Here is a 23674-nt window from a genome sequence, read left to right on the forward strand (position 1 = left end):
AATTTAGTTTTTACAGAATAAAATGTGAACAGGCAGGACTGAGGCTCAAAGCCTCAGTGTGTAGCTGTCCATACCTCAACGTTACAAAAGCACAACTACTGTCCACACCCCAACCACACCTCACCTCACAGTAAATGAGCATTTCCATTTCAAGCATTTCCAAATAATAATTTCCCATACTGCCAGTATAAATATACACAGTATACTGCCATCACTACAATATAGATGTTTTACACACTCCTTTTGTTGTTGACATTTACAGGCTGTGTGCAAAATGCCACACTCTTCAAATTCATGCCAGCTATTATTTTTACGTCCAGTAGGTGTCCTGCTAGAGCAAATGAAGCTTCATGAAGCTTCGCGTTGGGGTGAACCAATTGGATGAAAAGCTTCAGTGCTTCATGGGGCTTCATCTGCCCATCACTACTGTCCAATAATATGACGCGAGACTGGAGTAAAAGACATCCATGGTTTGGCACTTTATTAAAGAAGGCACATGATAACAGCACAAACACTAACTACAACTAAACAAAATGGCTTCCTTTTATACTCTACCTTTTCAGGTGAGCATCTGGAATAGCCCAAGTATGGGGGTTAACTAATCAAAATGAACACATAACCCTCCACACAAACAAACATACAATAACATTAAAGCACATCACAAACATATACATATTTCCAACACATACTATAAACAAACCAATAACATAAGCTTCACCCATTTCTATCTAAATTAAAACCCTCTTTATCCATACTCCCTAACCTGGCACACTGGTCTGCTCCAAGAGCTCTTAAACAGGTGATTGAGCCGCTTTCACTCTTTTGCTCCACATCCTGCAAGAAGCAACTAGGACAGGTGAGTACCTTTACAAGTTCTCATTTCACATATGTTTAGGTTATTGATAAATGATTAACTGCAAACAGCTCTAACTTTGGCTCTTCTCCGACACAGGTAGGATGGCCAGTCCCACTGTCTCTTTTCTGTTACAAGCTGTCAATTTAATTGTATATCAAATAACCTAATAAAAGACTCCAAAAGATCTAATGTGTTTTCTTTATTACCCTATTTTAAATTCCCAATCCAACAATTTATTATTAACAATACCAACCAGGTAATGGAACCCCTGGTCTCCATTACAAGGAGGAAAAATGGAAAAAGTGTGACGGAAACAGGAAATGGAAACTTAATCTTTGAAAAATTGTATCTTACACTGCAACCCAGACATTTCAAAAGGTATAACTTTTACTTTGAAGACAAATTTTCTGTTTGAGGGTTCATTACCACTTGGTAAGTAGTTTATATCTTTCGTGCAAACTACTTTGCAACCAATTTTGTCCAAACAACTGCCAGCAACTATTTGCCAACTGGTTTTTGGTCACTGGTGAGTCTCTTAGCCTGGGGGTTTGGAAACTGATTGGACAGTGACTGACAGTAACCTCTAGCAACCACTGGAATACAAAAGTTTCCATTGCAACTGATAGTCACTGACCACTCTTTAGGCCAGTGTGACTGAGGCCTCCCCCCCCCCGAACATTAGCACATTCAATTTTCTATATCAATAGAAAGATTTAATGTATATTTATATATATTAAATGTTCATCCATATTTTGGGGCTAATAAAAGCTTTTAATTTCTTTAAAAAAATATTTTAGTATCCCTTAGTGGCCATAATTTGCGACAGCTTTTAAATGACCTCAAAATGTCTCCTTGTAAGTTTGATTTTGAATCAAAGTGTTGCTGAAATCCTTTTAGCCATTAGGCAGCTTTGCCATTAACTTTAATTTGATGTGAGGCCAAATGCTCATAAAAATGTAAAAATCCATTTCATAAAGTTTTCGGTACGAAGGTCATTTGTGCCAGCTTTGCAAAAGACTAGAAAATGTATGCCCTGTGAAACAAAACTTAATTGGGCTGAAAATCCAAGATGAACGTGATGTGGTGGTTTGAACTCAGCTCAGTCCAATAAATACAAAATTATTAAGTTATGGACACACAACTGGTTTTACCATGTAGATAGAATATTCAGGCTACAAAAGTGAAACCTGCTGAAAAGAATCAGAGGACTGCAAATTTGAAATCTGTTGGAGGGTCTGCAGTAGCTAGATGACAGATGAAGAGAGAGGATGATGACAACAGTGTTCACACCGAACGCGATGGACGCGAATAGAGCGTCAGGTTTACATGTAAAGTCAATGGAAAGGCGCGATGACGCGCGATTGCGGGTCCCGCGAAAATTCGGAAGCAGATTTGCGTCGCGAAAACGCCAAAACGCGTGAAACGCGCGTCAGTGTAGCGCGTCTGGCGCGTTTGACTCGCGAATAAAACCACGCGCGTGAGTTTTTGTGTTGCATTTTGTGCATACGCGCGTTTCGCGTCTACCGCTCGAGTTGGAAAAATCTGAACTCCAGCGTCAAATCGCGCCGCGACAACCAATCAGGAGCCTGGTGACGTGGCTGTTACCTAGGTCAAAGGGGCAGATCCAGCCAAAGCCTTTCATACTTCAATGGAGGGGAAGGCTAATCAATGCGGTAGCAAACAACTCGGAGCTGTACAACACCAGCTGCTTTCAGTACCGAGACAGGAATAAAAAGGACCGAGCTTGGAGGAAGATATGTGAAGAGATCGGGCAACCTGGTAAGTTCATTCATTTCTCTTTTGAAAGTTTTCACTGACCCGGGGAAGCCGCACAAAAGCTAGCAAGCCACCGCTATTTTCCCACTGACGTACAAATACCGTTCTGCTTTTATGCATGTTGTCATTTAGGAATATATTTTATTGTTTATTAATAAACAGCACACAGTGGTCCCGCTGTTCATCCGTCACTGCTTTGCTTTTTCGCTGATTTTTTATTGCACAGTACAGCATTGCATTCTGCAGCCTGATTGACAAATCTCCTGCGCTTGCCAAATTTATCACGTTTGGTTTTGATAACCATCGCGTCCAATAGAAAAAACAGCACAAAAACACCCATAACTATGAGCCTCATTCGGAAATAGACACCTGCACCGTGAGGGAAAAAGGCGCACGAAAGTGGCGGGCAGATGAAGACAAACCGCGGCATAATAATACTTTTACGTTTTGCAATCTACAAAGGTTTGCACTTTGAGAATCAATTGTGAGAACTGTGACCAGGGGCTAGTTATTCTGAGAACCCCTGCAATAAATGAGGGACCACTGTCTACTCTACGATTATTATATCCAACCTGTTAACATTTAATACTGTATTGATAGAACCAACTGATTCTGCAGCAGAGCATCCCCAGTCCCTGAGCTCCTGCTGCTGCACCCACAGATATGTACAGCAAGCACTGATACCTTTTTAGTCGGTGGGATTCCCTTGTGATCACCTTTACTAAATATCTACAACCAATCTGATTATATCCTGTTATTGTTTTTTTTTTTTCAATGTTGAAATTAAAATCTAGTAGCAGCCTTCTCATTTCTTTGTGTTTTGTGCTGTTTTACAGGCCCACAGAGGAGGACAGCTCCGAGGCAGATGAGGGACGGGTCCCAGGACGGTCCATCGGCGGTGGAGCTGGCCATCCTGGAGTCCCTGAAGAGGCCACACCAGTCTCCAATGGAGCATTTCCTCCTCAGCCTTGTTCCTGCTCTGGAGAGCAGCTGGTCCTTTTTATTCCTGTCTCTCTGTAAATTCTTATATTTTATATATTTATGTTTAATGTTTTTCTGTTTGAGACTTTTAATATTATTTTAAATAAATGTTTATAATGACTAATGTCTCAGTTCTACTACACAGCAAATGTTGGCACACGACTTGACACATGTAGAATTTATTTCATATTATACTAATGACAAAATATACTGATACAGTGGGATGCAGAAGTTTGGGCAACCTTGTTAATAGACATTATTTTCCTGTATAAATCGTTGGTTGTTACAATAAAAAATGTCAGTTAAATATCATACAGGAGACACACACAGTGATATTTGAGAAGTGAAAAGAAGTTTACTGGATTTACAGAAAGTGTGCAATAATTGTTTAAACAAAATCAAGCAGGTGCATCAATTTGGGCACCACAAAAAAGAAATGAAATGAATATTTAGTGTATATCAATGTGTGTGTCTCCTATATGATATATGGGGTGCCTTTGTCTGGATGTGCTTCCCATCCAGAGCTGCACAGCACAGAGGAAAGTTCCAGCGCTCCTGGAATCCCTCTGTGATGGACCGCCAGTCTCCAGGTGAAGGCACAGCCATGAAGTCGTCCACTAGACAGTCCCAGATGGACGTCGCTGCCTGGGGGGTGATCTGGCTCACCGTGGACACACCGACTCTGAAACTGAACGCGATGGTCCTGAAGGAGTCCCCGGTGGCAAGGAACCTGGACAAAATTGTTCAAAATCAGTATTATGTGTACTGCAGTTACAAAATACATTATTCAAATTCCAAAATACTTTTGTGATGTCAGATTTAAATCACAAAACATGAATCTTACATAAAACCTTTTGTAATTATAAGGATAATTACAAAATGTATATTAGATAATATCTAAAACAGTTGTGTTTTGTTTTAACTTTAACATATCATAATTTGATTGGTAGCAACTTTTGCCACTACAGTGAGCCAATCACTCACAATTCCTAAACATGTCAATCAGGTAGGAATTAAGTAAGACATTAATAGAAATAAAGAGTTGTATGTTGACATGTAGCCCTTTCCTTGCTTAAATCATTAATATTTTTGAAAAATTAATCTGTGATAAGACAGCTTATCAAGATAGAACCATGTAACTAGAGATGAACCAAACTGTTCACAGTTTTATCTAACTCTGTTTTAATAAAGGCTGGTGACCCCTGTTATAGTCTGACAGCTGCAGGGATTATATACAAATATTCAACTATCCCAGAATTAAACCAGGTCTAAATAAAAAGGAGTGAGTATCACTACAAAGGTTAACTCAGTGGTCCTAATGCTACAGTTTGATATCAGCAAACACCGAGCGCATACATTGATGTGACACCACAGCCATGCTATCATTCAAACACTGATAACAGCATAAATCGAATTAAATCGGGACTTGATGAGACCTTCTGAGTATCACTAGAAATATTATAAAGAGTCGTCTCTGTACCACAGTTTGCTTTCAGTAAACACCGACAGCATTCACTGTTAGCATAGCACATCCATGTTAGCAGTGTATAACTGGATGGATTAGCATATTAGCACAGGTATCAATAAAGGACTACCGTATTAAATAGTTTTACTAACCTCAGGCAGACGGACAGGCGCTCTGCAGGTGGGATTGAGCGCCTGTAGTTGGTGTCTAGGCGGGCAATGCTGGGACCGACGAGGGAAAGCAGGTCCTCAAACTGGCCGACGGTGATAGCGCTGGAATCGGCCGTCATCCAGGCGCAGCTCCTGGAGCAAGTGGTGAAACTCACCAAACTGCTCATGCCTCTGGAGGACCTGATGGACCCAGGTACGGCGAGGACGTCTTTTACGCTGCTGCTCTGCTCTCCACAGTACATAGAGAAGGGAGACTCTCTCTTCAAGCGCTAGCTCGATAGCTGCCATCTTGCAAAGATACCGGTCTGGCACAACTCCCTCCCACATTCCTCCCACATTTCCGGTCTTTGACGCGCGATGGATTTTTCTTGGACACGCGTTGAGACGCGAATGTACACGCGTCAAATTAGGGGCGTTTGGGGCGTTTTATTCGCGTCCATCGCGTTCGGTGTGAACACACCGTAAGGTCAACTTGTAGAACAATTATCAGTCCTAATCTACTGAATGCGGCTCCCTGTAGAGGATCTATAAATATTTCATAGCATGCCAGCGAAATATGGAACGCCAGGACTGCCATAATGAATTAATTAAATACACCATTAAATAATTAATTAAATGTGTCAATAATTAATTAATTACATGTGTCAATAATTAATTAAAATGTGAAATACATAAATAATTAATTAAATGTGTCAATAATTAATTAATTACATGTGTCATAACTATTTATTTAATTAATTAATTCCAATTTTAATTAATTATTGCCACATTTAATTAATTATTTAATGGTGTATTTAATTAATTCATTATGGCAGTCCTGGCGTTCCATAGCGAAAGACTGCATGTTGTAGAGCATTAAGGGTCACTGAAAGTGAGATTGGAAGAGAAAGCCCTTCATGTAGAGAGATGTTTATTAGAGATAGAGAGGTGCAGAAGAATAAAATCTGAGTGTAAATTCAAATCCCTGGAAGCATGATGCTTCGCAAATTTAGCAGAGAATGTGAGCAAATGCAGCCTCTGTGAACTTCAGGGTCAGGTCACACCTGAGACCACACACATTTGTTCAGTAAATATATATTTTATTTATGTAATGTAGTGTAGTAGTGTGACAGTTGAAACACATATTTATGGACTCTCTTTCCATTAATTGTAATAAATAATACAACACATTTAAATATTTCAGAAAATCTGGCCTGCTTTATAACAGATGTATTATCATCATTTGTTAAACCATTTCAAAGTGGGGGTTATTGTGTGTGCTGGTGCTAATGCAATGCTAAAAAATTTGTAGCTTCGAGGCAAAGCTACAGAAAGCAATTTTTACCCTTTATTTGCTTTGTGTTCAGTCAGGCCTTTAAATATAGATAAGCAAATATTACTCATGCTCAAGTATACTGTTTACTTAAAAACGAAGTGGTGGATACTTGAACAGACGAGTGCAGCTATAAAGCATGATTAGGAGATGATAGTGAAATACAGACTCACTCCCATCATCCTAAAAACAAAGCATGCTGGTGCAGATGCGCGGGAGCATAAACACAAATGCACACACACGTGTACACATAACGTTTCCTTGATGAACATTTCTACAATACTGGCTGCCAGTGGTTTGATCCTTTCATGTCAGAAGTCAGTAAGAGATCCTGTCTTTTGCTTGGAATTATTTAACAACACACATAAAGAGAGCATTCGAGTCCAAGTAAGGACACATCATTAATTCATAATATACACAAATATTTTCAGAATCAGTTGCACAAACTGACACCCCCACACACATACACAAAGCACTCACACACAAACACACAGAGCCTCTGGCACTCTGTGACTCATTTCTGAACTTCTGCCCACTTTCAACCTCCTGCTTTGTGATTTTAGCCCAATGTCTCAATACAGTTTGCTAAGAGCATTTTTCACACAACCTCAGTACCACATTTGCTTGACAGTAGGCCCCACAGGCCTTTCCCGTTAGCTGCATATTAACCTTAATTAATGTGCCACAGTACTTTACCTGCTAGGAGTGATATACTGATCTAATACACTGTAAACAGAATTAAGCAATGCAATTCAATCAGGATCTAAGGGCTGTTCATCACTAGCTGACAGACTCTTCACGCTGTATGATTTCAGTTAAATGAGATCAAAATACAGTGAGTGAACAAAAAACAAACAAGAAAACTTGTTCTTTCTTTTAAACAGCCTGACCAGAGTCTCTGTAGAGTACCAGAGTGAACCAGTTTTGTGTCTGCACATAACAGGCAACTTTGCAAAGAATCAATTTAAAAATTGTACCTTTTGGCACTTTGTTGCTCACAGTTTGTTGCAAAAACCAGTGATTTGTTTCCATTTTTTTAGTCCAGTCTACAAAAAAAGCAGCCTGACAGACATAAAATATGCCAACAAGGTGCTTCTCTTTGGCATATATTGGCATAGTGTGCAGTTGTGTCCTTAAAAACTTTGAGGAAATTAGATAAGTAGAGGACAAAAGAAATGGCAGGTCTAAAAAAACCAAACATCTAGAGCAGTTGAACAGCACCTGAAAGGCCTTAACCTCCTGAGAATCAGCTATTCAATTATGTCCTCTGTGATGGACATTTGTTTTTCATAAGATCTTTTGCCTTATTTGAGCTACCCTAATAAGTTCTGATATAGTAAATAGAGGACACTCTGGGCTTTCCGTTGATATCTGATGTCTTTAGGTGGCCTCTTTTCTCCAAACAGGAAGGTAATCACAATAAAGTTCAAGATTCATTTTCTCTTGGTTCTCAGGAGGTTAAGAGATATGGAAAAAAATCAAGTAAAGCTCCGACATGAGACCTGAGAGATGCATCTGGCCTTTATGTTGATCCATACGGTTCACCAAAGCCTCATCAGAAATGGTCTTGGTGGAAAGGTGTCTGTCAAAAAGCAATTGTTAAAAAAAAAAAAAAAAAAAAAAACTCAAAGCAAAACAGGGAGGTATGTCAGATTGCACAAAAAGGACTGAAAATCAGTGGGATCAGGCCAGGTAGAACCCTAACACCTGATAAGTGTCTACAGCTATCTGTAAATCACAGTGGGGGTTTAGTCACAGCTATATTTTAACCAGTGGTATTTGGGATCCTGTCAAAACTGATTAAATTATGAACACAGAAAAGTATAATCTGACTTTGATCCATTATGCACTATCATCTGGAAAGGATCTGATTGGCAGCAATTTCATTTTTTCAACATGATAATGCCGATGAAGTAAAAACATCAGATAAAAAAACAAAACGGAAAGACACAGTGCCCTCCCCAGAGATAGAAGAATAAATTCCAAACAATAACTTCCAACCTTGTGAGAATTGCCTTATGTTGTCTTCTATTTTGCTTTATATGTTGTATCTCTATGTTTGCAGAGGTTTCAATAAATCACTACACCTATTTTCCATTTCCCATTTGAAGGGTGGTTTGAGACTGAATATCATGTCAGCTACATTACTCTGACTCACTTGGTGTTAATATGGGAAATGTTGAAGATCTTAATCTCTGCGATAAACTGGATTAACATAGCAAAACAGGTTATGGAACTGCATTCATTAATTTTCATTTGAATGAAAATAGAGTTGAGAAAATATTCTGTGCTCACAGAAAAACATCAAAGCGATTATTGATAATATCAAAGCTTTTTTTAAGTTAGTGTTTTTTCTATATTTGGAATTTAATGTGTTTTCTGTATAATTATACTTTAATGGCTTCATTAATGGCTTTACATAAAGTTCTAGCTTTATTATTTTATTATCTTTGCCCTAGTTGTCATAGTTCTTTAATGGCTGACATTTCTCATTGTATAGTTGTACTTTATAACATTTTTTTGTTTTTTTATCCTCCGTCTGCTTTATTGCTGTAATTTACTTAATCATTGGACATTGGAAAACATAAAAGAAATATCCTCTTAATGAGCATAGTCTCTCTGTTGCTTGATCCAATCAAATAACCTCCAATTTATGAAAAAAAAGGAAGAAAAAATTAAATATTTTCAACACCTTTGATTTTACACAGGAGGCTTAATAGTTCTTTCACATTAAAATATGGTACCTGTAAGCATACGCAGGAAGTGATGAGTACCTTTAGTCATTTAACATATCAAATACAGCTCATCAGAGTGCTTTATGGAAGACTGCAGTTAACCTCAATCAGTCACATCTGACCTACCCAATCAGCTAAATAAGGTCAGCATTGAGCTTGATTGAAATCGGAATCTCTACATAGAGATTAAAAGCGTTTATTCTCATGAGGCACAGGAAGATTCATAAAACGAAGTCCATGTACCTGAAGGTGTCCCATTGTCCTCACTGATTTGTTGCCTGGAGCGTAAATGACTACAAGATAAATGAATTTGCAATCATAGGGAACCTTCAACTCCCCGTGCCATTCCAGATCCCTCCATCAGACTCCCACCACTACAATAAATACACAATAACTCACTAAGATCCTTCCCATATGGGGCATGAGAGGTTACAAACAAAAGAGATGTAGTGTGTCCCCTTGATAAATTCATCTTGATAAAGTAGCTTTACCTTGGTTTAACCTATTTTTCTCCCTTCAGGGCACCAGGAGGATCTAACGATCTGACAATCCAGTGCAGCCTTCCCAACCAATCTAGACACAGTGGAGGGTTAGTGGAGGGACAGGAAAATGATGAAAATATTTTCGGAGGCAGTGATGCAAGGCCACTTGAATTAGGGTGCTAATGTAGCGTTGCCCATAAGTGCGAAATGGCATTGAGGTAGCAGGCGCTGCCAGTGGCGTTACCATTAGGGCTCATTTTCCAGTCTTAATGGCACAGGCACCTTGTTTAATAAGCATGGATTACAGGTCATAAAGGGCAATGGAGCATGGACAACCACACAGGCTGCGATTAGGATACAGGGAAAGAGAAAGGGATGGCCTGAGGTGAGGAGAGATATAAGAAAACAGAAAAACTGAAGAATAATACAGAGGAAGAAATCTGAACAGCAAGAGACATGAAAAGGGCAACATGAAACGTGGCAAAGGTAAGGAAAAGGCAACTTACTGTAAATGCGAGACCAATGAATGCCAATAATTCATACCATGAGATTTATAATGATGTGTAAAACAGATTTTTTCTGATAAACCAGGAAATGTCAGTGGATTGTCACTGATAACTGATAACATTGAGTTTTTTCTTATCAGCAGTTCTCCTCAAATTGGAATTTTGTCAGACTCTAAAACAGATGAAGTCTGTTTTGTTCAGAACAACTTGGAGAGGATTGGATTTTCTTTTGCTGCACTAATGCAGAATTTTCTGCCAGTGTCTTTGGCTCCCTGTGAGGAAAGTTGATCTAGCCATTGGTTTCCTTTCACTTTGGCATGAATATTAGACAGCAATTCTCACAGCGAGTATATTGTGACCTTACGATTACGTGGTAATCTAGAAGCCACATGCTTACCACGGTTTTTATCTGAAAAGAAAATGAATAAAAATAACTTTCCTGACTCATCATATTAAAATGAAAGCACACATATTACCGTTGATAATATTTCTTTCTCTGCTTACTGCATGTTCGGTACTCTTCTCAGTTGTGTTTCAGACTTGATTACTTTTACAGCTTTACATTAATCTTGACGGCATGTTTTGAATGTTGAGACTGCTGGCTTGTTGTTTATTCTAAGCCTGTCATTCTATTCTAGGGGGGAGAGAAGCATAGAACTCAATATAAGCCTCTTGGTAATATCTTTGAAAATAAGGAAAATGTGACTGTGGAAAAAACAGACATTACCTTGTAAATTACCTTGTGAAATTTCTCACATTTCCCCACTGGCTGCGGAATATGGTGTGCTGAGAATTACAGGAAAGATCACTGAAGTCAAGAATGGAAATCTGGCACATCTGCTCTCATTTCTCCTATACTTTTTCATATTTTTTGGTCTCTCTAAGGCACTGATGGGGTTTTTGTAGAGGACAATCAACAGTGAAAGAAAAATGAAAGTAAAGTTTGCTTGTGAGACAAATTATGTTATGCTGCATTTAGCAGTTTACAAGCAAAAAACAGTATATAAAGAATGGCATAGCAGACAACTGCTTACAGAGCAAAAGCATGGCACTGTAGAGAACATATTTCTCCAAACTCTTGCACAGTGGCCAAATCTCATCATCCCTCCATCACAGAAACTCAGGTTATCAGTGTAAGCTTCTAAAACTGACACTGGACGTAAGTTTTGCTTAGCTTTATGTCATCCAGCTGAGCTACTGCCATAGAATCCTGACTGACCCTAAAATTAATGATCACTGGATTAATTTGAGAAACTTAGTTTGCTTTAACTAATGTTCTCTTCCTTTTTGCTTTAACACTGAAGAAGCTACTTAGTATTACCTCTCAAATGGAAACATTACTGACCCTTTTAGATTGCAAATATTTTACACAAGATACATGTAACCAGTCACTTTATAAGGTATACCTTGCTAGAATTGGGTTGGACCCTCTTTCACCTTCAGAACTGCCTTTTTTATTCCTGACAAAGCTCCAACTGATGGTCAGCTGTTACAAATACTTTCCACACCATCATTTATACCACAACTTGACCTTACCTTGTTAAATGTCACAGTAAAAATTTAGACTCGGCCCGAGAAACATTTTTCCAATCTTCTATTGTTCATTTTTGGTGAGCCTGTGGAAAATGTAGCTTGTAGCAAGTGGCATCCAGTGTGATGTTCTGCTGCTGTAGCGAGGTTCAAAATATTCTATATTGAGGGATGCTCTTCTGCACATCTGGGTTTCATGCACACAGCTGTCGCTCCCTAGATAAACCTCAATGAATTTGTAAATCCCAGTTTCTGAAGTGCTCAGACCAGCTTGACTGACATCAATTTAAATCCACTTAAATCATCTTTCTTCTCTATTCTGATACTCAGTTTGAACTTCAGCTGGTTGTCTAGACCATGTTTACATGCTTAAATGCATTGAGTAGCTGCAGTGTAACTGGCTGTTAAGATATTTATATTAGAACAGATTTGAACAGCTGTACCTAACAAAATGGCTGGTGAGCATATGTAAACACTGTTGAAGTAAAGTTCTGACATTGGCTTTATATTATGGTGGGTACTTTTTAACAATAGCAAGTGCCCTAAACCTATATTCATTTACATAAATGCAAAGTCGGTTTTGGTCTTTGGACAGTCTGTGCTGCAGTTCTATGGAGTGTCCAGTGTTGGTCAGTATGACAAAAACCTGTGTTTTCCACATTCGGGTCTCCATAGCAGTAACTTACTGTAACTGAAAATTATGAATTGGATGCCAAGATTTAAATTTGTGATCACATGCAAACTTGTATCCATGAAAATCCACATACTCTCTCATTCAGCTCATCTGTCAACCCTCAGGCACCATGCCAATTAGTTCACACCAGAGGATAATAATTTCATACATCACCCAGAGGGAACTCATAGACACAACCATTATTCACTTGCCATACTCTAATTTTAACCTCACACTGGGATCATTAAGGATTCATTATGTTATTCAGCTCATAGTCAGAATTTTACAACATGCTGATGAATTTAGAATTCAGTAAATGCTGTTAGCCATGACACTTAGCCAGTCATTCAGTAATGAATTAATGTGATGGAGCAGAAGAAGGTGGTGGAGTAAATGCTGAACTTATTTTACATTGAATCTTTCAGAAATCACTTTCTGAAGTCCTTAAGGTTGCTACAAGATGTCATTCAAGAAGAAACTCAGATTTGCTTTGAATGGCCTTTTATCACAGTCAACATTTCATTTGGGTTATGGTTATTATATTTACAACATTTGTCATTCCTTAATAATCAGTTTTATTGATACACCTGGCAGCATGCCAGTCAAATATGGGCCGTTTGCATTCACATGGATGCATACAGCTGCAGTCCATCTATTATATCTCATCGGCTTTGAAGGATTATGTACAAAATGTCCAACTCAGATTCATCAGACTAACAGATAAATGGATATAAAGTCCAGAATAGTTTCAGATAATATCCTTCAGATGATTTGCTGATTAAAATATGTCATCTAGTAAAAAAGATGGGATTTAGGTTGTAGTTGGCAAATGTTTTAGATTATTTTGTGCAGGAGAAAACTTTGCCCATCTGCAGCGGTTCATGAATTATGGTGCATTTGACGTGGAAGAAACTAGGAGAATATATCAGTGCCTTCAAGGTATTTTTGAAAGTGCTTAAAATCTCCATACACCAATGAAGACAAAATAGAAACAATTGTAATCCCAAAAGTGCTGCGCAAAAAAGAAGTGTCAGAAATGAAAACTCCTCAAGACAAGTATGGTAATTAGATGGCAACTTTGGATTCTAGAAGAAATTCGGAACAACATAAATTTGCATGCAAGCAAGTAAAGAGGTTGGTGAAAGAGTCTTGTTTTAGCTCTCATTCTCAGCTTGGTTTAGGACTCCACCTCTGTGATTATGTCTTAGAGTAGGCGTTCACACTTCTCTGTTCCCTCTATATGAAAACTCCATGGCAACCCACTCTCTTGAGAGTGATAGAAAAGGAACAATGCGACTGATACAATATTAATGTTTGTTTGCTTTTACTTTTTTATGGTGTTAAATATGACAAGGTCATACTTTCCATTTTTATTTTATTTAATTATTCTTTTAATAATAACATAGAGTTATACAAGTTTGGCAGAAAAAGGTGATACTATTCTTTTTCTACAGTTCTATAGCTTCAAAAGTTGCTTGAAAAGATTTTCACTCAAGCCAACTAAAAGCTCAAAGAAACAACACGAGGAGTCCAGCTGTGTTGGTGGCAGGGATCGTCACACCTGTGAGACTACAGAGAAGCATTTTACCTAATCAATTAGCAGCATGATAATTTGTTGTTGTCATCCTTGTGTTTAGGACTGCAGGGATAATGTCTACCATGTTTCCCACTTAGTGGGGATGGCTGAGCTTATTATCACCAATTGGGAACAGAGATGCATCAAACCTTAATGTACTGAATATATTCAGGTTCAGCATTTGTTAAAGATTAACTGAAAAATTCGAAATAATGGCGAGTTAATAACGTCTGCTGGACTACAACACACTTAAAATTATTGCATTCTTCTGTAATCCTGCGTTATCTCAGTTATTGTAGCGAACTATGGGGTGAGGCATATGACATCAATTTAAAACAGTTGCCAAAAAAAGAAATTAGGATAATACACAAGGACGGTCCAAGTCAATTCATAATCTGGTTGATCTGAAAATTTTTATCAATTATCTTCAAAGCACTACGTAGAGATCATCCACCAATATGAAGAAGAAACAGTTCTGACAACAGGGGAAAACTCCATTTTAAAGTCAGCTTTTGTTTAGACTAGTTTAAAACATGTTTCCAAATACTGAAATATTTTTCAAAATTTTGAAATTATTTAACCATCAAGATAAAGCTTTACACTGCATAAACAGTAGACCATTTTAATTTGTGTAAATAAAGCATTTATAAATACTAATTAATGGCTTTTGTAAGGGTCATTCTACTGAAACTTGACTTCTTAGAGCAGCGGTCCCCAACCTTTTTAGCGCCACGGACCAGTTTAATCTCCGACAATATTTTCACGGACCGGCCTTTAAGGTGTCATGGATAAATACAACAAAATAAAATTATCCAACCAAGACAAAAACTGGTAAAACCAACATGTAGCCACACATCTGAAAGCATATTGATTTGTTCTCCTGATATTTAGACTGTAGTATTGATATTTTAACCAGTCCCCAACCCCCGGGCCAAAACCGGTACCGGTCCATGGCCAGGGGGTTGGGGACTGCTGTCTTAGAGTGTCTAATGATATTTTGATGAACTATGATGCTGGAGAGTGCACTATTTTGATGTTGCTGGACCTGACCTCTGCTTTTGACATGGTTGATCATCATATTTTGTTAGATAGATTAAACCACTGGGTGGGTATATTGGGTACTGCATTGGAATGGTTTAATTCCTGTTTGTCTGAACAATCTTTTTCTGTGGCTACCTCTAAGTTCAGATCCTCCGTCAGCTCTCTCGCCTATGGGGTGCCACAGGGTTCTGTCCTGGGACTGTTGCCATTTCTGTTGTATTTACTCCCTCTTCTTCAACTTCTTAGCTCTTTTACGGATATTTCGTATCATTGTTACGTAGATGATATTCAGCTATATATCTCTTTTAGGCCACCTGATGTTTCTAAGCTTCAAATCTTGCAGTCCTGCTTTGATTCAATTAGAGATTGGATGGCTGTGGTTTTTTACCTTTTTTTTATTTTGTTTTTTTAAAATACCTTTATTTACAGTGGAACTTGTGAACACCACAACATGAACTGAGATCACACTTCTTCAAGATCAACTAGAACAGAAATCAAATTCACACTTGTCTTAAAGTGGATTCAAAAGATAAACAAAAATATCCTACTCTGCTAGTTCTAAGCACAAAGTCAAAATAAAAAGAGGACATGATTAGAACAGGAAATCAACTTGTATGCCTATGCATTCCTGAGAAGTTCTCTTTGCTTTCTCCCAAAGCCCTTGTACGACCTTGCAAGTAGTCTTGCTGCTTTGCATTGTCCGACATACTCCTTGTATGCCACGCCAGTGGTGATTGTTGGATCAAGGTTGATAAATTCCTCTTCCTGCTGTGTCCAGTGTCTGCTGGTTTGAGCGGGCACGTACACAGCTCTTGTCTGCAATAGGTCAGGTTCCTCGTCCTCTTCAAGAACAGGCGCATCCTCTTCCTCCATCTCCAGGGGGAGATCTGGAGGCTTCTTTTTCTCCGTATGGGGTTTTGGGTTCCCCATTCGATAAAGGATATCGTAGTGGAGCTTATAGAGAGTGAAGCCGAAAACTTTTTAACAAACAGATGTCGAAAGGATCCTGTACTTTTGGAGCTCTGCCTGTGTCATCTTCAGCTCCAGGAGTAGGTCCTTCAGTTTCTCATAGGACACAAAATCCTTATTCATGATAAGTCCCACTGAGCTGACCAGCACCAAGACCTTGTTCGGTGTGTGCTTTTCAGTCTTCCCCGGAATCCTCTTCATCACTTGGGTCAGCCATAGCATTCCATGCTCTCTGTAGCTTTCAAGGGTCCTGGCGTAGCACAGTCCACGGCGCTCCATCTGGCCACATACACCACTATGGCCATGGCCTGGGACTCGATGGAAGGCTCCCTGACGTCATTATTTATCTCTACATAATCCATCAAGTTCCTAGAAGCCCTCCTTGTTCCCTTTATGTCACGGTACTTAATGTCCGGGAACCAGCTGATCTTCAGCTCGAGAAATCCTGCTCTCAGGCATTCTTGTACATTCTTTTTTTTCTCCTTTTTGCCTGTCCCGTTTGGCTCTTTTGCCATAAGAATTATCGTCTAAAGGCGAAGAAAGATGCCCAACGGATTTACTTTACCAAATGGACCATCCCAGCCTTGCCGTAATGGTCTATTTGATTCACCTTTTATTGTTTAGGTGAGAGCACCTAAACAGAGCACCCCATCCCCGAAGTGGCATGAGTGAGCCCCAGGCTCCAGGCCCCGACAAGCAGCCACCAGGAGTGAGCCGGTGTGTACCTGGACGCCCATCCCCAGACACAAAGAACCACCGATGCACCGATGTCTGAGGGCGTCTCCCACTGGCAGGGGAAGTGGTGGGGGGAGATAGGCCTCCATACCTTGGAGGGCCTGAGATGTCCCTAGAGAGGTGGCGTCTGATACCCAACCTGACATATAGACACAGACAAACAGGCACACATAGATACAAACATCCATTCCCACCCTCATGCTCTCAAATGCAATTACTCAGCACTCACCCAACGTGGAGACAGACATAAAGAGACACTGTACACACAATCACACTCCCCAAGCGTACTCTAAGGTACCCTTGCCTCTGGAGGGGAAAACTGCACCCAGACCCAGGTAGTGTTACCCTTTTCCCTGGGGTGGGGAGAAGCAGACTGCCCTGACTCGGCAGCAGCAGGGAGGCCCCACATTCCAGAACGCAATCGGATGGCCAACTCCTCCTTCCAGACTACACAAGACAATAGACGCCCAGGCTGAGATCTTGCTCCACCTGTCCTATTTCTCCCCCACCTGCACAGAGAGAGTTCCTGAAGAGAGGAGACCTCCTGCAAGATGTAACAGCCTCCCCATCAGTTGAAGAGCCCCCCAGGTGGCTCGATGCACCGGCGGCACCCTGTGCCAGGGCTGGGCCCCCATACACCCACCCGCCCACAACCCCGGCGACACACCAACCAGGACCCAAGCCCCCAAGGCCCGGCCAGGGCCCCAGCCCAGAGACGGAGCACCCCCAGAACCCCACGCCCATCCCGGACCCACCCAGGGGCAGCCAGGCTACCAGGTCAGTAACCCACATCCGTCAGCACAGACCCTCCCCTAGCCCCGCTGCACGCAGCCACGAGGAAACCGTCACCTAAGAGCCAACAGAGCCCTTAATCGGCCATGACCGCTACCCCGGGTTGAGCCCTCCAAGGAAGATGCTCCTGGGGAACCCCCCGACGCCCCAAGCCTGTCGATGCCCCCACACCAATCACAACAGCGAAGGTGGGACCAAACTATGACCCCCCCACCCCCACTCGGTGATGGAGCTGATCAAAGGAGCCCAGAGCAATTGATCTGATGTGGTGGCAGAGGCTGTATCAAGACTAATGTAATCTAATAGATAATTTCTATATTGGTTAGAATTAAGATTATTTTTATTTTTCAAGTTCATGAGGACTGTTTTCTTGGCTATGCATAGGGCAGTAAAAACCATATGGGCTATATTCTTATCTGTAGTGACATTATCTAAGCTGCCCAACAAACACACTAAAGGGGAAGCTGGAATGTTACATTTTAGACACTTCGATAAGTCTTCACATATCTCGCGCCAAAACTTCTGAACTGGTGGACAGAACCAAAGAGCGTGGATATAATTGTCTGGTGAATTGGTTTGACAGTGTGAGCAGTTGTTGATAGACGTAAAGCCCATCTTGAACATCCAATGACCTGTATAGTGCGCTCTATGTAGTATTTTGTATTGAATTAATTGAAGACTGGGATTTCTGATTAAATGAAAGGTTTTTAAGCATATCTGAGATCAGAAGTTTTGGTCTCAGTTAACTGATAAATCCGCTTCCCATTTTGCAATAGGAAGTGATATCGATTCATCTGTTTTAGAAAGCATTCTGTATATTTTGGAAAGTAATTTTGGGGTTTTAAGAGTAAGAAATTGTACCACACTTGGTGGTGTTTGTAGTTCAACTTGACCCGGTTTAAATTTCTTTTTTACTATGGATTTAATTTGTTGATATTCTAAAAATCTTTTCTTGTTGATCCCATATTGTGTAACTAGTCCGTCAAATGAAATAAATTCTGTTCCTTCTAGTATATGTTCTAAATATTTGATTACTTTACCACTCCAATCTGGAAAGTTTATCATATTATTGTTTTGTAATATGTCAGGGTTGTTCCAGATAGGTGTACGTTTGCATGGGATTAGTGAAGACATCAATTTTAGAAACTCTCACCATGCTGTCAGAGAAGAGCTGATGCTTTTGAAGCATTCATGTCGTTGGATGTTTGAGCTGATAAATGGTAGGTCTACCATTTGGCTAGATGTGCTTGTTCTACATCTAGCCAAGGTTCGTCTAAGAAGGTATGTTTTAGCCATCCTGAGATAAATTGAAGCCTGTTGGCTAAGTGCTGAAAGTTAGGTAGTTCTAATCCTCCTTTATCCTTGGTCTTTTGTAGTGTTTTTAAGCTTATACGTGGGGATTTATTTTTCCAAAGGAATTTGGACATATATGAATCTAGAGATCTGGACCAATCTTGTGGTGGTTTAGTTGGGATCATTGAGAATAAATAATTTATTTTTGGTAAGACCATTATTTTTATAGTGGCAACCCTTCCCATGAGTGATATGGGTAGACATTTCCATCTAGCCAGATCGCCTTCTACTTTCTTTAAACGTGGGATATGGTTTAATTTAGATCTGCAAGCTTTGGAGAAACATTAATAACTAAATATTTTATATTTCCCAATTGCAGTGGTGTAGAAGAAGAATTATGGAAGGAGAAATTAATCGGAAGGACTGTAGATTTTGACCAATTAATTGAGTAATCTGATATTCTTGCAAAAGAGTTTATCAATGCAATTACCCCAGAGATATTGGTTTGTGAGTTTTGGAGAAAAAGTAACATCATCCGCATAAAGGCTGATTTTATGTTCCACGTTCTTGTATTTTATGCCCTTAATTACTGAATTCTGTCTAATTGCTGCTGCTAGTGGTTCAATAAAAATTGCAAACAGTGAACGGGAGAGTGGGCATCCCTGCCTGGTGCCCCTCAGGAGACAGAAGCTGGAGGATGTTTATTCATTTGTTTTGACACAAGCTGGGGAATTGTATAATATTTTTAACCAGTTAATGAAAGAGGTTCCAAAACCAAATTTGTGTAAAGTTGCAAATATAAATTTCCAGTTAACTCTGTCAAATGCTTTTGTCTGCCTTCCTACCGTTCAGTTTCATGTGCATTTCCATTGTTGTCGGCAGGATCCAGGTCATATCAGTTACGGTGTTTTGTTTTTATTTTAGTGTGGCCCTGTTTATTTTAGCAAGAGTGTTAGAGGAGAGGAGGAAAAAACAGTGACAAATTCACATGTGCAGCCTGTCCTGCAGGAGGCAATACGATATAAATTAGATTGTAGTGCATAAATATACTTTTTTTTAAAAATGTCAAATATATTAAGTTAACATACCTCCAGCAGACAACTGTGCTTGCCGCACACCTGGCTTGTCTTCTAAAATCACTACTAGAAACATAAAATACAATAAACATCAAATACAATTCAACGAATTTAAAAAAGCACTAAAAGAAAAACAGCCTGTACCTCGAACCTCTGCTGCTGAAGTTGAAAACAACCGTTTGTGTGTAGAAGACAAAACTTCTCAGGCTCTTCACCTACTCACACAACCATTGTTCACAGCCGCTCATCAGTACAAATGAGAGAAAAAGAGCACCTGTTGCTACTTCCTCTTTTATACCCTCCCTTGGGTCCCCTGGGTCCTAAAGCCTTCCCCATTACATAAAGAACAACAGGAATGAACAAAAAATTACACAAACCTAGAAACTAAAATAAACGAAGACAAAGATACAAAAACATGACCTTATAACCAACAGAGACTATTGTAAAAGAAATAATGAAAATGTAAACCATAAACCAAGGACTGTAACCACAACAGCGAGTGCTTAATAATGAATTCAAGGTCCAAAAATACAAATCTGAAAGTCTAGAATCAAGGACCAGAAAACCTTTAAAGATGTCAGAATTTAGGGTGTTGTGAAACTTTCAAGCCACAAAGAGCAGGTCACACCGATATAATGTACTGGTACTTTGACAATGGCCATCACATCAGGGTCTCTGGTCATAACCCAAAGATGAAACAGAAGTTTTCAGTTGAGAGCAGTGCCGAAGTCTTGCACACACTGTGAACACATGTGAGGAACATTGAATTCAAAGGGTTGTGCACCATGAAGCCGTTCCTCTCTCTGTTCCCTCTGTATGAAAACTCCATGGCAACCCACTTACTCTCTCAGGCATAATAGGAAAGTAACAATGGGACTGATATAATATTAATGCTTGTTTGCCTGAACTCCTCTACGGTGCTCAATGAGTCAAGGACATACTCTCAGGTTTTCACTTTCTCATAATTTTATAAATTCATGGTGTTAAAAAAAAAGAGGTGATGCTATTCTGCTTCTAAACTAAGGAACTGTAAAAAAAAAAACCCAAAAACAATAATGTGTGTGTGTGTGTGTGTGTGTGTGTGTGTGTGTGTGTGTGTGTGTGTGTGTGTGTATATATATATATATATATATACATATACACACATACATAATATGTATGTGTGTATATGTATATATTTTATATATATTAATTTATATATATATATATATATATATATATATATATATAAAAAAATTGTCACTGAAATAATTACAAAAATTACAGAAATAGCCAAATCTGTCGAGGCACAAAGCTCCCAAGGGGTCTACTCTTTAGAATACTTCTAGCTAAGTGCTCAGAGCAGCAAGAAATGGAAGGGAACAGACTCAGCACCCTGTCATAGGCTGAAAATCTGTCCAGTCTTTGTAGTGTGTCACTGTAATTTTGGCATGTTAGCATTCCCTAAGTATTCAGGGTTCAAAATAAGGGTAGATAAAGGTTAAGGTGGTGGATACACATCTAGATGAAGAACCTAAAATACATGTTTCTCCTCCCTCTCCTTGGAACGGAACAACCTTAGTTTTGCAAGTCGCAGATCATGAAATAAAGCAGTGGACAAATGAAAACGTTGACCTGATGATGCCACTATATTGAAAATGACACCAAAGTTATTAGCAAAATAGGATCATTGTGCATCCATATAAAAAGCATGTCACATAATGACACATGGTAGTGAGTTCCAGGTGAGTTGAAGAGGGAAACTAAAACAGTTTGTTTAGCATTTAAGTACCAGACTGCAGCCCAGATTTACAACCCTTCTAAAGAGTCCTGCCTGTGCAGCATTAAGAACAGAACCCAGAAGAGCTTCTGTCATTGCATTATGCTGACACCTTGAACAAAATAGGGTAAAAACAGTCACTAACTGGACCCCTGCAGTGTCACACGTATTCGTGATGGATAACAGGAGACTCTCACAATCTGTTCTCTCACCTACCCTTGCAAGAAAAAAAAATAGATCAAATTAGTTAATCCCCTTAAAACACAGATACACACACTTTACGCGTATTCAGCACAAAGTGTTGATCAATGCTGCTGGATAGCCAGTCTCATACCCTAAGCCCTGGCATGACTTCACATCAGATGAAAGCAATGATGATTTGCTGTGAATCAGCACTTAGCCACCCACACGATATTGGGACAGCAGAGGTCCTACAGCCTTTCTTTCACAGCATGCACTATCCTCCACCCCCTGGTTAAAGCACGAGCAAACTTCTATCAAGCAATTGATGAAGTCCAAACTCTTGAATGACACAATCTGTATCACTTGTGTTTAATCTAAAACACATTTTAGGTTAAAAATGATCTATTTTTTTATTTGTATTTGTATTTTTTCTAGAATGATTATGAACTGTTGCCCTTTAGTAGTTTCAGTAGCTCATACATTTAGATTGTATTTTTCAAACCGCTAGCTTTGGGTTTTGACAATGCATTCGATGAAAACAGCACACAGGTCACTGCTGGAATTGCTCCAGGCCCCGACGGTCTTCAGTTATCTCTGGCTTTGTTATGAACCCCCCCCCAAAAAAAACATGCTTTCTGCTATTCCAAGCAAATTTCTCTGAATTATGGATGACCCTCATATAGTAAGAAATTGCAAGAAGCCATGCGTTGTAATACAAGATGGGAGGGAAGACAGTTTGGACGAAACATGAAAGGGAATGTGTGTCTGTGTACCTGTATCTTTGTATTTGTTTGATACATATCAAGTTCCTTCCTTCCCAAGCAGTGCGCATCATAATCAGTTCAGAACCTCGGGATTCATGGACTGAAAAAACATGCAGAGGCAAAGCTGGTGAGTCCTGACTTGCCCCCCGAAAAATCCCAACTAGCCCACATTAGATGTAGAGAACGATGCACGAGGTGTATACTTGCATCCCTGGTTTTTTTTATTGTACTTATATTTTTTTCTAATAAAAGTACAAAGCTTTCCCCTGTGTTTTGTATGCGTGTAGTAATGTCAGCATGTCTCATATATTGACACTGTATGTTTATAGGAGGCAGAGTCAGAATTTAATAGCTTGTTAAGTGCATTGGCTTTGGGAAGAAGCCTATTGGCTGTCATCCTGCCAGGACCCCAGGGACCAGCTGGTGCCCAGGAGGCTTAACATGCAAGCGTCTGGGAGAAAAGCTTTGATGTTACTCCTATTTTAAGAGCAACAGTCAACTTGCTGCCTATAGAAATGAGGTATTAGGGACAGTCAATTTGGTTTCTTTTCAGTGAATGTGACAAAAAAAAGTGCATTTGTAAAATTAAAATCCAAATTAAGTTTGTTAGTTCATGACTTTGTTTCCTTCTGATTTTTAGGAATTTGTTCTTCTTGAATGGTGGTTTACCAGTTTGAAAGACACTGTTGGGCTTCTCATTCCATGTTTTATAAATTTATGAACCAATAATAGAAAGTCAGACACTGATTTTTTATCAGATTATATTTGGCAGCAACCAACTATTTAATTACCAAACAAATATTAATCTCACAAACCTCAAAAAATTGTGACCACATGCATTATGTTACACTCCTCTTTGACCTCAAGGTTTTACAGCTGTTTTTTTTTTTTTTTTTAAATAAACCTTCAGTGACTGTGACATCTACCTTTGCTGATGCCAACATGCCTTTGACAGCAGGCAATGCAGTGCACTAGTGTGCTATAAAAGGCAGGAACTGGA

General features: G+C 39.4%; 1 protein-coding gene across 1 annotated transcript; it reads right to left on the reverse strand.

Moving 5' to 3' along the window:
* Positions 1-3787: 3787 nt before the first annotated feature.
* On the reverse strand, positions 3788-5569 carry LOC308411869 (uncharacterized protein). Its single transcript, XM_080905908.1, has 2 exons — positions 5231-5569; positions 3788-4343 (listed from the first exon to the last, which is right to left on the reverse strand). Exons 1-2 carry the CDS (start codon positions 5488-5490, stop codon positions 4073-4075), a joined length of 531 nt encoding a protein of 176 aa, XP_080762034.1. The 5' UTR covers positions 5491-5569; the 3' UTR covers positions 3788-4072.
* Positions 5570-23674: the final 18105 nt, after the last annotated feature.

This window comes from Rhamphochromis sp. 'chilingali' (assembly GCF_963969265.1).
Source record: "Rhamphochromis sp. 'chilingali' genome assembly, chromosome: 15".
NCBI classification, from domain to species: Eukaryota; Metazoa; Chordata; class Actinopteri; order Cichliformes; family Cichlidae; genus Rhamphochromis; species Rhamphochromis sp. 'chilingali'.

Coding starts and splice junctions, on each gene's coding strand:
- LOC308411869 (XM_080905908.1), bottom strand. CDS start 5,490: ATGTACTGTGGAGAGCAGAGCAGCAGCGTAAAAGACGTCCTCGCCGTA. Junction 4,344..5,230: donor CGCCTGTCCGTCTGCCTGAG/GTTAGTAAAACT, acceptor AATTTTGTCCAG/GTTCCTTGCCACCGGGGACT.